This window comes from Anolis sagrei, chromosome 3 (genome assembly GCF_037176765.1).
Source record: "Anolis sagrei isolate rAnoSag1 chromosome 3, rAnoSag1.mat, whole genome shotgun sequence".
In the NCBI taxonomy this organism is placed as follows: Eukaryota; Metazoa; Chordata; class Lepidosauria; order Squamata; family Dactyloidae; genus Anolis; species Anolis sagrei.
Genome location: NC_090023.1, coordinates 246,800,202 through 246,814,747, shown reverse-complemented (window position 1 = coordinate 246,814,747; position 14,546 = coordinate 246,800,202). Strand labels below are relative to the sequence as shown.

General features: G+C 39.7%; 1 protein-coding gene across 1 annotated transcript in view; it reads left to right on the top strand.

Moving 5' to 3' along the window:
- Positions 1-14,546, top strand: part of KPNA4 (karyopherin subunit alpha 4) — a 36,110-nt gene that overhangs the window by 3,457 nt on the left and 18,107 nt on the right. The window contains exons 2-5 of the mRNA XM_060767593.2: positions 13,067-13,111; positions 14,194-14,283; positions 14,363-14,392; positions 14,475-14,527. Coding sequence (XP_060623576.1) covers positions 13,067-13,111; positions 14,194-14,283; positions 14,363-14,392; positions 14,475-14,527 — 218 coding nt within the window. The remainder of the gene's footprint in view (positions 1-13,066; positions 13,112-14,193; positions 14,284-14,362; positions 14,393-14,474; positions 14,528-14,546) is intronic.

The following is a 14,546-nucleotide window of genomic DNA, read 5'->3' as shown; positions in this document are numbered from 1 at the left end:
AGGCAAACCAGACAATATCCACATCAACACTGACATAGAAACAACAAGGAATACTATTTACCCACAAGCATAAAGGAATTACATATATTGCAAACCATTACTTTTATTTTCTAGATCACCAGACTGGGCCACAGCAACACGTGGCAGGGGATGGCTGTAATAATAATAAAACTTTATTTGTACCCCGCTACCATCTCCCCAAGGGACTCGGTGTGGCTTACGTGAGGCCAAGCCCACAATACATCAATAATAAGCAAAACATCAATAAAACAATCAATACAATTCATATAAATCACATAAACAAAAAAATAGGCAATAAACAATCAACAGTGACATACAAGCATTTAAAAACCAATGGCCGGGCCAAATGTAATAGATTAAGATTACAAAATAATGCTAGGATATTCATAGAGAATTAAGAGAACACAGTCAGTCCTAAATCAATGGTAAAGTGCATTTTGAGGGCATATTGCTGAGAGTTTTTCTTATTCTAGGAAGGCACACTGGAACAACCACGTTTTCAGGCTCCTCCTAAAGACTGCCAGAGTTGGGGCATGTCTGATGTCCCTGGGAAGTGAGTTCCAGAGTCGGGGGGGGGGGGGGGTACCACTGAGAAGGCCCTCTCCCTCGTCCCTACCAATGGCGCCTGCGAAGGAGGTGGGAGTGTGAGCAGGGCCTCTCCAGATAGAACTGAAGTAGAGCCAGTTACTCCCCACTCTCCTCTCCCTTTGCCCCTGTGACATGCAGAGTTAGAAGCCACCACAAGGCCCATCCATGCAGGAACAAACCACTTTATTGGTTTATTTACTTTATTTATATCCCGCCTTTCTCTCCCTTTCTCACACCTCCACAGTGCCTTAAAACATACATCAGTTAAAACATAAGTTAAAAATTGAAACATAAGAAGTATAATAAAAATACATTTCAATGAATCACATCATCTAGAGTCGTAGTGTAAAGGCACATATTCCATTCTAACATTCCTGGCCAATTGCACATATTCCATTCTATACATGCCCGGCTTAAAGAGCTGGGCATGTTTAGCCTGAAAAAGGGAAGGCTGAGAGGAGATACGATAGCCATGTATAAATATGTGAGAGGAAGTCAGAGGGAGGAAGGAGCAAGCTTGTTTTCTGCTTCCCTGGAGACTAGGACACGGAACAATGGCTTCAAACTCCAAGAAAGGAGATTCCATCTGAACATTAGGAAGGACTTCCTGACTGAGAGCCGTTCAGCAGTGGAACTCTCTGCCCCAGAGTGTGGTGGATGCTCCTTCTTTGGAAGCTTTTAAACAGAGGCTGGATGACCATCTGTCAGGGATGCTTTGAATGCAATATTCCTGCTTCTGGGCAGGGAGTTTGACTGGATGGCCCATGAGGTCTCTTCCAATTCTATGATTCCTGCACAGCTCTATTTTTCAAACACCTTCTCTCAGAGCCAGGTTTTGACTCTTTCTAAACAATAGTAGGGAGGGGGCTGCCCCAATATCAATAGGGAGGGAGTTCCACAAGCAGGTGGCCACCACTGAGAAGGTCCTGTCTCTCGGCCCCACCAACTGCACTTGCGAAGAAGGTGGGACCGAGAGCAGGGCCTCCCCAGACTATCTTAATTTCTGAGACGGTTCATAGGGGGAGATGCATTCGGACAGGTAGGCTGGGCCTACCTTTCCGGTAGGCAAAGCACTCCAGTGAAGGTTCTTAAGCAGAGGTTTCAAAATACTTTGATTTGACATAATTCTATTGTCAAGAAGCTCTTAACATCAGCAATTTTTTAAATAAACTAATTATTATTATTATTATTATTATTTACTTCATTTTTTTACCCCTCCTTTCTCACCTGAGAGGACTCAGGGCAGCTTACAGCTCCGGTAAGAATTCAGTGCTGGTAAAAACCAACAATAAACAGTTTAAAAAATCCCACAATTAAAATGATTACCAATTAATCAATAAAACACATAAAACGATATACAAATTAAAAACACATAAGGTGCATAGTTCCATTCATCTGATAACCTTGCTCAAATCCTTAATTCAGATCATGTCGAAACCCGTAGTAAGTTATTCTTTGAACGCTTGTGTGCAAAGCCAAGTTTTTAGCTTTTTTTCTGAAGCTAGAAGGGATGAAGCCTGCCTGACGTCACTGGGGAGGGAGTTCCCACAGCTGAGGAGCCACCACTGAGAAGGCTCTGTCTCTTGTCCCCAGCAATCACGCTTGTGAAGAAGGTGAGATTGAGAGGAAGGCCTCCCCAAACGATCTTAAAGTTCTAGTAGGCTTATAGGAGGGGATGCATTTGGACAGAAAAGTTGGACCAGAAGCATTTGGGGCTTTATAGGTCAAGACCAGCATTTTAAATTGGGCTCGGTAGCATATTGGCAGCCAGTGGAGCTGATGCAACAGAGGAGTTGTGTGCTCCCTGTACTCCGCTCCAGGTAGAAGTATGGGGGCTTGCTTAATCTCCCTGGGGATGGTGTTCCAAAGTTGGGGGGGGGGCACCACCTAGAAGGCCCTCCCCTATGTCCCCACCAACTGTGCTTGTAATGGTGGTGGGGCCAAGAGAAGGGCCCTCTTCGTTCATCGCAGAGTCCAGGTGGGTTTGTAGGCAGGGATACGGTTGGTCAAATAGTCGGGGCCCAAACCGTTTAGGGCTTTATAGGTAATAACCAGCACTTTTTTATTTAGTCCATGTAGAGAGCATTGCAGTAGTCCAGGCAGGATGTAACTAAAGCGTGGACAACAATGGCGTCTGGCGCACAAGTTTTAATTGTACAAAGGCGCTCCTGGTCACCGCCGACACCTGAGGTTCCAGGGTCAACAATGAATCTAGGAGCACCCCCAGACTGCAGACCTGCGTCTTCAGGAGGAGTATCACCCCATCCAACACAGGCTGTGATCCCACACTAATTTGCTTTCCAACTGACCAGGAGTACCTCTGTCATGTTTGGATTTAATTTCAACTTGTTCGCCCTCATCCAGTCCATTACTGATGGCAGGCATCGATTCAGGTCCAGGAAGGCATGCTTGGCATTTGGTGGAAAGTAATGATGGAGTTGGGTGTCATCTGCGTATTTATGTGGAATCCCCCCCCCCCCCCCCTTGCAGTTTGAATCCATGTCCTAGTTTCTAGAGCAGTGTGACATGTTTGTTTAATTTATAATAATAATATAAGATAATATTTTTTCAATATACCTCACAACCTCTGAGGATGCCTTCCATAGGTGTGGGTGAAATGTCAGGGGAGAATGCTTCTGGAACATGGCCATACAGTCCAAAAAACTCAAAGCAGCCCGATAATAATAGAGCTTTATATCTGCCCCCTCTCCCCAAGGGGACTCCCCGTTGCAGCTTGAATCCATTGCTAATCTCTAGAACTGAAAACAGTGTGACATGTTTGTTTAAACATGGCTACCATTTGTTTAAATAATCATAATAAAGCTTTATTTATATCCTACCTGCTCTCCCCCAAAGGGACTTAGGGCAGCTTACAAGAGGAGGAAACAATGTACATAATATCAGTGATACTTACAATCCAAAAAAGTTAAATCAAAACAAAAAAGACAAATCACTATACATAGAAGAAAAATAAATCCCAATAAACATATTAATTATAACTCATAAACATCACCCATATAAATATTAAATGTGGCTGTCAATTATTGTACATCGCTTCTTAACTTGTAAGTACTATTCATGCTAAATAATGACAAGATACAAGATGTCACCCTAATGGCTTTAGAGCAGGCATAGGCAAACTTCGGCCCTCCAGGCATTTTGGAATTCAGTTCCCACAATTCCTAACAATCGTGGAAGTGCAAAACACCTGGAGAGCTGAAGTTTACCCATACCTGTTAAAGCAACAGATTACCATTTATTATAAATGAAATGTTGCTGACTATTTCTTGACACATTGTCATGAAATTACAGGGTTGGAAAATACTATCCAGGAATTTAAGATCCGGCCCAACTTACTTGTCCTAATGTTTCTCTCTCTATGAACCATCACATAAGATCTTTTTGGGGGGGGGCTGCTCTCGATCCCACCTGCCTCACAGGCACGCTTGGTGGGGATGAGAGACAGGGCCTCCTCAGTGGTGGCCCCTCGGCTATGGAACTCCCTACATGCAGTCATGCCGGCCACATGACCTTGGAGGTGTCTACGGATAACGCTCGCTCTTCGGCTTAGAAATGGAGATGAGCACCACACCCCAGAGTCAGACATGACTGGACTTAATGTCAGGGGACTACCTTTACTTTACCCTTAGGGATATTAGATTGGCCCCCTCCCTCCTGACCTTTCGGAAAAGAGTAAAAACCTGGCTCTTCGAGCAAACTTTCGGAACCTCAGTGTAATCAGATAAACACAGTATGATGAAATAATGAACACGGAACATCTTAAATGATGTAAATGGATAAGGAGTTGAACTGAAATACATTGTTTATTATAGTTTTAGGTTTCTATGTGGATTTTATGTGATTTAATTGTTTTTAACTGATGTATGTATGTATGTTGTGGCACCTAATTGTTGCCAGTTTGTATGTCTCCCTGAGTCCCCTTTGGGCTGAAAAGGGCAGGATAAAAGTGCTGTAAATAAATAATAAATAAATACCATCTAGTCTTAACCCTCTGCCATTCAGAAAAATGCACAAAATACTCCCAGCAGATGGCCATCCAGCCTCTATGTAAAAACTTCCAGAGAAGCAGACTCTTTTCCTGTATTCAAAAATAAAACATGACTTGCAAATGTCAGGTTCTGGGCCATAATCCAGAGAGGTTAATCAGCTGACAGAACTGCTTACACTAGCAGCATTATGAGGGGTAATCTCCCCACATCAACCTCTATGAACCCACCCAAATTCTGCTCCAGAAATCTGGGAAGCCCTCCTGAATTAGTTTTGAGGCAGTGTTGAGGGATGCAGAGCTGAGGGAAAGAAAGTTCAATGGTTTTGCAATCTTGTTGCAACTTTGAATTAAGATCCTTGTCTTCCATATGTTTAGCTTTCAAAGTCAGTGTGGTTTCTACTTCTCATTTAAGAAGTATTTTCAGCCATGTGAGATGAGTACAGAACCAACCCATCTTGTAGTTTAACATTCAGCCTAAATCTTACACAAAAGTATGATTGTCAAGCCTCATGTCTAATTTGGGAGACACTAAAGTATGAATCTGCCCTTTCTAGTTCAAAGGAAATACATATACAACCTGTCTCCCAAATGCCTCAGGGCAGCCTGGTCTTGCCTGGTGAACTAATGGTGATTATAAACACAAAGCTTGATAGGAGGGCGGTGTAACTGAGTCAGAAACTATTCTTATTAAGTTTACATTTGCCACAAACGCATGCTACCTGGCTGTCTTTGGAATTTAAGATGCATTAAAATAGCATGAAGGTAATCTGCTCTGATTTTTCTTTTGTCACACAATGTTCTGGCCCATCTTCCGTATTATTGAATTGAAATTGTGCTGATAGTTCACTTGTAATGCAAACCTAAGGATGTAGTTCTACATGTATTTCCTCATGAATACTCAGTGATATTTACTTTTGAATTGGCTCATCTAAAGTTACATTCCACTTTTATTCAGAGAAGTCTGTAAATCATTATTCACTACTAGTGAAGAAAATTATTGTATAAGGAGAGGAAGACATTGGCAAACCCCCAGATCTTGAACACACTTGCTAAGAAAACCCAGTGATAGTTTTGCTTTATAATTGCCACAAGTCAGAAACAACCTGGGAGCACACAGCAACAAAAGATGATGCAAGATAAAAACATTCCATGGATATACTTCTTAAAGACATAACACTTCCTAGAGGATCAGCACTCAAAAATTACATCTTACATTTTAAAAAAATTATTATATGCTTGCTTCAAGTAATTAGACATACCGTTGGGGTTGAACATACTGTTTTCTGCAGCTGAAAAGGATTTCAGCAGCTGGTGGAAGTGGTGTGTAAGTTCACAGAAGTGAGTTCCCTTAAGCTGAAGTTAAAGTGTATCTGTATCAAGGCCATGCCTGAGACATTTTGCTACTCTTAAGTAACTCCACGTTCTGAGGTAGGCTTGTAGTGTTCCAGATGATGCTGAAATACAGCTCTGATTGCATGTAGGCATGCCAAGAGACCCTGAAATATTTTCTGTGACCATGTACTGATGTATTTGGTTCAGATATTTTTAGTTGGACCAATATCTTGGCTTGCTTGTGTTCTAGGAGATTGAGGGAAATTGCTTTTGGTTCTGGATTGACTGTTGCACTCCTAACAAACTTTGTTATATATATTTTTAGCAAGACCATGGTTGTATGACTGCTTTTAGTGTCTGTATTATGCTCTGTTTTATGAAGTGCAATTTTCAGAAATAGAAATAAAAATTGAAGGAAGTAGAACGTCCTCATAAACACAAATTGTTAGTTCAGATGGCATTGATGCAAGACTTAATGGAATGTTACGTGTTTGCCACTACCTATGGTTTTTAGCAGAATATATTAGGTAGACAATAATGCAATTCCAAGTAGTCTGTAATACCACATTAATACTAAAGGGAAATCTGAAGAGTCTGCTTTTATTAATATTTATGCTACCTGCTGAAGAAACAACCTGCTACAAATTTAAACTGAGAAGTAGCTTATCGCTACTGCACTGGAAATTTCAAAGGAGCAGTCTTCTCTGGCCATACTGTATAATACAGTGGTTTGGATTTTTAACCAGGAAGCACCCCAAAAATGCCACTTATACTATCATTAATTTTTTAACGTGACTGCAACGGATAAGTAAAGAAAAGGTTAATGTATTGTCGAAGGCTTTCGTAGCTGGAAACCAACAACAACTCAAATAAAAGGTTTCAAGGGTAGATATGGTGGCTTTAAAACAAAAAATCTCAGAATTTATATTTGTGTTGATACCTTCATTGGGGCAACCAAAGGGTGCAGATTACATAATGATAGCCTTCAAAGTTTTGTGGGCTTGTTCGTCAGGCAGACGTGAAAATTAACATGTAGAAAAAGAGAAAGCAAAAGTGTCGTAATTATGGCACCTGCATTTTGGATATAATATGAAATGTATGTTGACATAGTGCTCTCCCTCCATCATGTCTGTCAACCTAGTGGGAACAAAGGCAATAAAATATGGGCAGTTTGGGCTTTCCACTGAAATAACAATGCACCACCCTCATGAGCATTACATTCATATTTATTCAGTATAAACTGACTAGTCTCTATTTCAGAAGAATATATTTAGCCTGCAATAAGAATAATAGAGCCAATGTGATGTAGTGATTTGAATGCTGGACACCGTACGTCCTACCCCTGATCTAAAAAATTTGGATTGCGGGGGAAGAGGGATAAGAGCTAAGACATTCATGTATACTATGAAAGGCAATTGGTTCTAGATGTATAACCATCCTCTGTTTCCTTGTGAAAAACTTGGTTGTTCTCTTTAATGCTAGATTTGGGTAGTCAAATATTAGTCAAACAGATTAACTTCAAATAAGAGCAGTATTTCAAGTATACAAATATGTTTACTTTGATAGATTTAAAAAGGCATTTTTCCAATAGCAAAAATAGCCTGATCTTTCAGGATGTGCAAAATCTTAATGTGTCAGTTGAGGTGCTGGGAGTGAAGTAAATGTGCTGCTCAATCTGAAACACATTATAATATCTATTGTGGGCGACAGGATTAGGATCAAGGCATTATGTGCTATGAGATTAAAGCTCCACTTCCTGTACTATGCAAGGATATATTAGAAAGAAAGTGAAGCACTTTTTATTGTGCTTCTCACTTTTCATTATCTCCTGACCATAAAGGTATGAATACTTATGACCTCTGGTGCTATATGCATGAGCCCAGGAAGGCTTTGGAGAACTGTAAAAGGGCAAGCCTTGGTTTTTATTCCTTTCTCTTCTACTGAACCTACTGTGCCCAGAGGCCTGTATATACTCGAAAGCAGGCCAGAGCTCATAACAGGATCAGCTCCTGAGAGGGCAGTCCTTGACTGCCCACAAGCCACGGATGCTCTGTTCACTATTCCCTGCAACCTCTCTGATTTGCCGGGAACATGTCACTCTTGGAAACATATGCAGGTTGAGCACCCCTTATCCAAATTTCAAAGTTTGAAAATACTCCAAAATCTGAATAGTGACATCTTTCCTTTCTAATGGTTCAGTGTTCACAAACTTTGATTCACGCACAAAGGTATTTCAAACATTACCTCCTGCCTTACGTGTATTAGCTATATATAAAGCATACATTCAGGTTTACAGGTATTCCATTTCTTTAAAAAATGAAGTCCAAGCCTTTCTAATCCCAAAGATTTTGGTTAAGTGATGCTCAACCTGTATATTAATGGTGTTTAAATGTAAGCTGTCCCTTCTAGTAATTTAAAAAAGTTAATTGTTTATCTATTGTCACTAACAATGAGAACCACCCTATCAGGATTTCATTTGCAGATAAAAATTGTCTTTCTCTAAATCAGTAGCAAGACTTAAGTTGCATCTACAATGTAGAATTAGTGCAGTTTGACACCAGTGTAACCATCATGGCTCAGTGCTATAGAATCATGGGAGTTGTCTTTACCTTTCTTTGTCATGGGGTGCTGGTGTCTCACCAATTTAATGCAGATGCACCCTTAATGTAGGACAACCCTCCACCCCCGATTCTTGCAAATTGTCTGTTTTTTGAATAATTATGTATTATCAGTGCAAACCCAGTAAGTAAACACAGCACATCCAAGAGAGTGAGAGTTCATATTTCTTCAATAGATGAACGAAGATTTTTGAAGGAGAAAGAAAATCATTCCCAGTACTTCCCCATTATCAGACCATTTTAGGAGAAAACAGAGAAGATTGGCACTTGTCCTAGTAGGCTTGGCAGCTTTCCCAAGAATAAATCTGATGAAGAAACAGACACTGCCATGTTGGGTGAAAGAGTTAGGAGTTCTCCCTCTGGCAAGTCTAATAAGATTTTTCTTTGAGAGAGATTTCTGCTTTATGTAAAATAATTAAAACTTCTGCAAAACTATGTCGGCCTTTCCCTATTTTCGTACATAATCCTAAATCTTTAAAATACCTTGGTTGTTTTTGTGTTCCTTCAAGTCATTTCTGGCTTATGATTACCCCAAGCATATCCCTGGATTTTCTTTGCAAGATTTTTGAGGGGGATAGTGGGATTGCCTTTATTTTCCCTTCTGTCTTTGAAATAGTGTGAATGGCCTACTGTCACCCAGTGGTTTCCATGACAGAGCTATGATTCTTAGCTCAAACCAGTAAAGTTAACTCAAACTTGACTGAGTTATTTACATATGTAGAAAGGTCCTACTAAGTTACAGCACAGTATAATCATAATATTGAACACCAGCAGCTTTGAAATGTGTAAAAAGAGAACATATTTCAAGTTTATTTGCTGTATGCATATTCCAGTATCACTTTTGTAGCACTTACAGTGCACATCATATTTGGTATATGTGTAATGGTAGTAGTGAAATTTAACACGCATTCTGTGTTAAATATTGAGTCTTCAGCTTGGCCAAGTATATGATTTGGCCATAGTATATCAGTTAGGGTACACGGACCAAATCTTACATCATGAGTTGGAATCATCTCTCCCCCCCCCCCTTGCTTCCATATTGTTTGGAATATTGTGTGCCATGGCTGGGGCTGCAGGACTGGCAGGCAGTGGGAGGCACATCTGTCTCTCTTCACCATGCTCCTAGTCTTCGGCTGCTCTCCTCTTGCTGCTCCTGTTACCCCCGGATGGGAGACCAGCAGCAGCCAGGCCAGCAGCAGGGCCAAGGGGCGACAAGAGGAGACTAGGAGCGTGGTGAGGAGAGACAGACGTGCCCCCCACTACCTGCCAGCCCCAGCCATGGCGCACCCCGCCTCAGACCCCCTGGAGCACTACCAGCGGAGCTGGAGCATCCGAAGTCAGCACCCTTCGGGACTGGGGGCCAGGAAAGCCCCAACCTGCTTGCCTGCCTGCATTTCTTCCTTCCCTCCCTCCCCCCTTTCACCTTTCCTTTCTTTCCCCCTTCCTTGCTTCCTTCCTTCTGCCTTAATCCCTTCCCTCCTGTTGCCTTTTCCATTTCTTCCCTTCCTTCATTCCTTCTTTGCCTCTGCACTTGGTCACTCCACTTGATCCTCCTCATTCTTGCCCTCCGCAGCCACCGGGCAAGAGAACAGTAGCAGCAGCAGGGGCAAGGGGCAGCACAAAGGCCACAGATGCAGGAATCTCATCTCTCTGCCTCTTGTCCGCACCAGTATTCCAATTTCAGCATATCAGGTTTTTGTGCCAAATTTGATAAAGATCCATCATTGTTTGAGTTCACAGTGCTCTCTGGATGTAGGTAAACTACAACTCTAAAACACAAGGCCAATGCCCTTCTATTGACTATTATTATTATTTCTGCCTGGCAGAAAGAAGGGGCTGGATTAGATGACCTTTGGGGTTCCCTCCCAACTGTCTGATTCTAATAATAATAATAATAATAATAATAATAATAATAATGTATAATAATAGTCTCCTGGAGTGACTGCAGGTGCAATAAGACCCTTCTGGTATTTTCTGTTGGTCATGGGAGTTCTGTGTGCCAAGTTTGATTCAATTCCATCGCTGGTGAAGTTCAGAATGCTCTTTTATTGTAAATTTAACTATAAACCCCAGCAACTACAACTCCCAAATGTCAATGTCTATTTTCCACAAACTCCACCAGTGTTCACATTTGGGCATAATGAGTGTTTGTACCAGTTTGGTCCAGATCCATAGTTGTTTGGGTTCACAGTTGCTCTCCAGATTTAGGTGAACTATATCTCTCCTAAATCACTTCCAAACCCCTCCAGTATTTTTGGTTGGTTACGGGGGTTCTGTGTCAAGTTTGGTCCATGTCTCATTTGTGTGGGGTCTCGGTAGTCTGTAGAAGTCAGAGCTGAATCTGTTGAAGGTACTGCAAATCCCATCCATTGTCCATACTCCCCCAAACATATTGTTTTGATGATTAATCTCTATGCTTTAATCATGTTCAATTTGTAATAATGAAAATACATCCTGCATATCAGATATTTACGTAACGATTCATAACAGTAGCAAAATTATAATTATGAAGTAGCAACGAAAATAATTTTATGGTTGGGGGGTCACCACAATGTGAGGAACTGTATTTAGGGGTTACAGCATTAGAAAAGTTGAGAACCACTGGTCTAAGGGGTATGTTGCCAATCAAAGCTTTAGTTCATTTTTGATATGATATGTTTGTTTTTGTAAATTTGTCACCATATTGGTAGTAGTAAGAAAATTTAACAATGTACAGGTTCACTATATCAATGCATTTCCCCCACAGGATCCTAAGATTTAATGTGCATTGTGTTTCATCTTGTAAAGGAATTTTCTTCGCCATTGTAAGGATTAGAATTTGTCAGAAAATGTATATTAACACTTGTTGTGATGTGAAAAATGTTACTCCATTACTAATGTTATCTGCCAATTTGTTCGACTTAGATTTGATTGCCCAGGAGATGTTTTTCCTGAAAAGGTCTGCTTTTTTATAAGATGTGGGGAAACCTCTTTTCCCTGATGACTTCAACATTTACAGAAAAGTATAACTGCAGTTTTCATTAGCCCTCACCATACTGACAACATTATTAAGAGTTTTCTAGTGAAGGACATGTGGTTGAGAAAAGTGGTATAAATCGATATGAAACATTTGTGATCATTGTGAAATCTACAATGTAGATGTCGTTCCAGCTGCTGGCTTGGAAATGAATATGATCACATTTACTTCTATTTTCTATCAATCTGTTCTCTTGCCACTTCTTATTCACATAAGACATTACTTTTGATGTCACTCACATGCATAATTACTACTTTTAAAAGGTGAAGAATAGGTTAAAGTTTTATAGCATATGGATTTAGCCTCTGGTGTTTAAGAGATACTTCTGGACACTGCCTCTGCATAGTATCAAAATGTCTTCAGTTATAGAACCAAATATCCAGGTTCTTGGGTGTTCAAGTTGTTTCAGTTCTTTAGTTCTTGGGCAGAGCATTAAAAGAAAAATTCCCAGATTTCCAGTAAGTCAACATTTGTAAGGGTTGTCCTCTTATCTCTATTCTGTAGCTGATGGGTATTTATTTATCGTGTCAGTATCAACCAGACAATTGTATTAATTTTTAACAAATTTTTAACAAACAGACAAGTCTTCTAGCACATGAAAAATTTAACACATCTATTTTGATGTAAATTTTAATGTATTAAAGTCTGCTTATTTGTGAAAGTAGCACAGTGAGACATCTTCTTGAGGTAGTTTACAAATATGCATCTGATAAAATAAGCTGTAGTCGTGAAAACATGCTTGCTTTCCTCATCCTGATTACCTTGTTTTGGGCTTGGACTCTATTAACTTGTGGAAGAAGAAGTGGAAAAGACTTCCAGATTTGAGAAAGTCCTGCTCCTTTCCTGAAACAAGGCAGATACAGCAAAACATTTGCTAAAGGTGTCCTCTACAATACCTCAGTTCAAAGGGTTTTACATAGTTTGGAGGAGCTATGGTGAGAGATGTGGGCTCCTAGGTCTCATGGGCGAGGTGGGGGTTGCATGGCTCCTGAATCTTGGAAAGCTGTAGTAAGTGAGCTACATACCAATTTCCCATGTTTTTTCCCCACAGTATAACTGAAGGTGGAGATTCTCAATCAGCCACAGATCTTATTACTTCATAACACTAGAGAATGAATCCACTTTAAATCCAGTTTCTGCCTCCTGCAGAATTCTGGGGTTTGTAGTTTAGTGAGGCTATTAAAGGCTCTTCCCTAAACGACAAACCCCAGAATTCTGCAGGAGGCAGCAACCGGATTTAAAGTGGATTCATTCTCTAGTGTGATGAAGAGTTTAGTGTTTCATGGAAACATACGCGTTTGAACAGTTCAAACAACCATAATGAAGAAGTACAGTTCTTGTCCCTTTGATGATTTTAACTTGAACTCATACACGGAATATTAAGAAAGAACAGCAAATTGCTTTTATGTTCTGAATAATTTGTCTATGCTTCAGTAAGCACTTTGGCTAAGATGTAACTGTGTCATGTTTTAATTTTTACAGACTATGAGAAGACAACGAAATGAAGTTGTTGTGGAATTGAGAAAGGTAAGGAATCTTAAACTTTCAGTACTTTCTTTTTGTTTTTGTATGAATCAATCCAATAGACATCAGGTGTAGCACTTCTCATAGGACTTTCTTCTGCTTTGTGAGGGACTGATCTATCCATTTTGATAGATCAAGCAATGCAAGCCACAGGCATTATATCCACTATGGATACCTTCAGTTTCTAATATTTTCCTATAGAGTTGTAGGCTTCTTAAATTACCAGTGGTGTAAGCAACCATCTTTTTTCTGACAACAGAAGAAATTGCTCCATTTCTCTATGAGTGTAATAATGTAATAGACTATTAATATGTCAATTGAAAAAAGACCTTCTGTAGTTCAAGTTATTGAGAATCCTTGTCATTTGTAATAAAATCATTATGTGAAACAAAGACTATATTACTTTTTCAGTGTTGCATAATTGTCAAACAGAAATAAATGTTTATTTGTGGTTTTCCTTGTTGCTGAAGGTTAAGATGTGAAATTAAAGAGGTTGGGTTCAGTTTTTTGTGACTCTAAATTGAATTCCAAAGCAGGAAGCCATGATTTATTTGTGAGACTCGCTTCAACTCCTTGTCTTTGTATTATCATAAATTCAGTTGTGGGCTTCTGATCAGTGCTTCTGATCAGTGATCTGCAGGACAGAACTTGGCTGAGTGATGAGAGAAGGAAATATCTATATGTTATTTTATTTTCTCTAACATGTTTGCATTCTTGATTATCTGAATCTTTGGAGTAAGGAAGGGACTATATGAAGCTGGTGTGTATCTATTTATCTATCTGTATATCTATCCTTCCTTATATTATGAGTTTGTAATATATTTAAATCAGAGAAAAATGCACAACTTGAAAAATAATTTCTCACATGCTTTACTGCCTCAGAATGTCTCCAAGCATAATGTGAGCAAATAAGAAATGTTATGTGTTCTTTTCATTATCTGACTTTATTATGTTATTTTCTGCATTGTTACAGCTCAGAATAACTCATTAAGTTCATTATTTGTGATGTATTAACTATATGTTCTTAAGACATTAATTCATTTGCCAAAAATAAATAATACAATTTCATATATTGCTTTTAAAAGAACAAACGAGATGAGCATCTGTTAAAGAGAAGAAATGTACCTCATGAAGACATCTGTGAAGATTCTGATATAGATGGCGACTTCAGGGTGGTAAGAACCAGTATGCTATATGAAATTTAACATATGTACCTCTTTGTAACTAGCTCTAACGCTTTGATATTTGTTGCAGCAAAACACATCTCTGGAGGCAATTGTGCAGGTAAATAGCTATGCTTGGTTACTTAAAATTTTGTTTGTACTGTAAAGCCCTGAATTCAAAATGTATTTTATTCATTTCATAGAATGCTTCAAGTGACAACCAAGGTATCCAATTAAGTGCAGTACAGGCTGCAAGGTAAGGCTCCTCTTTTTTT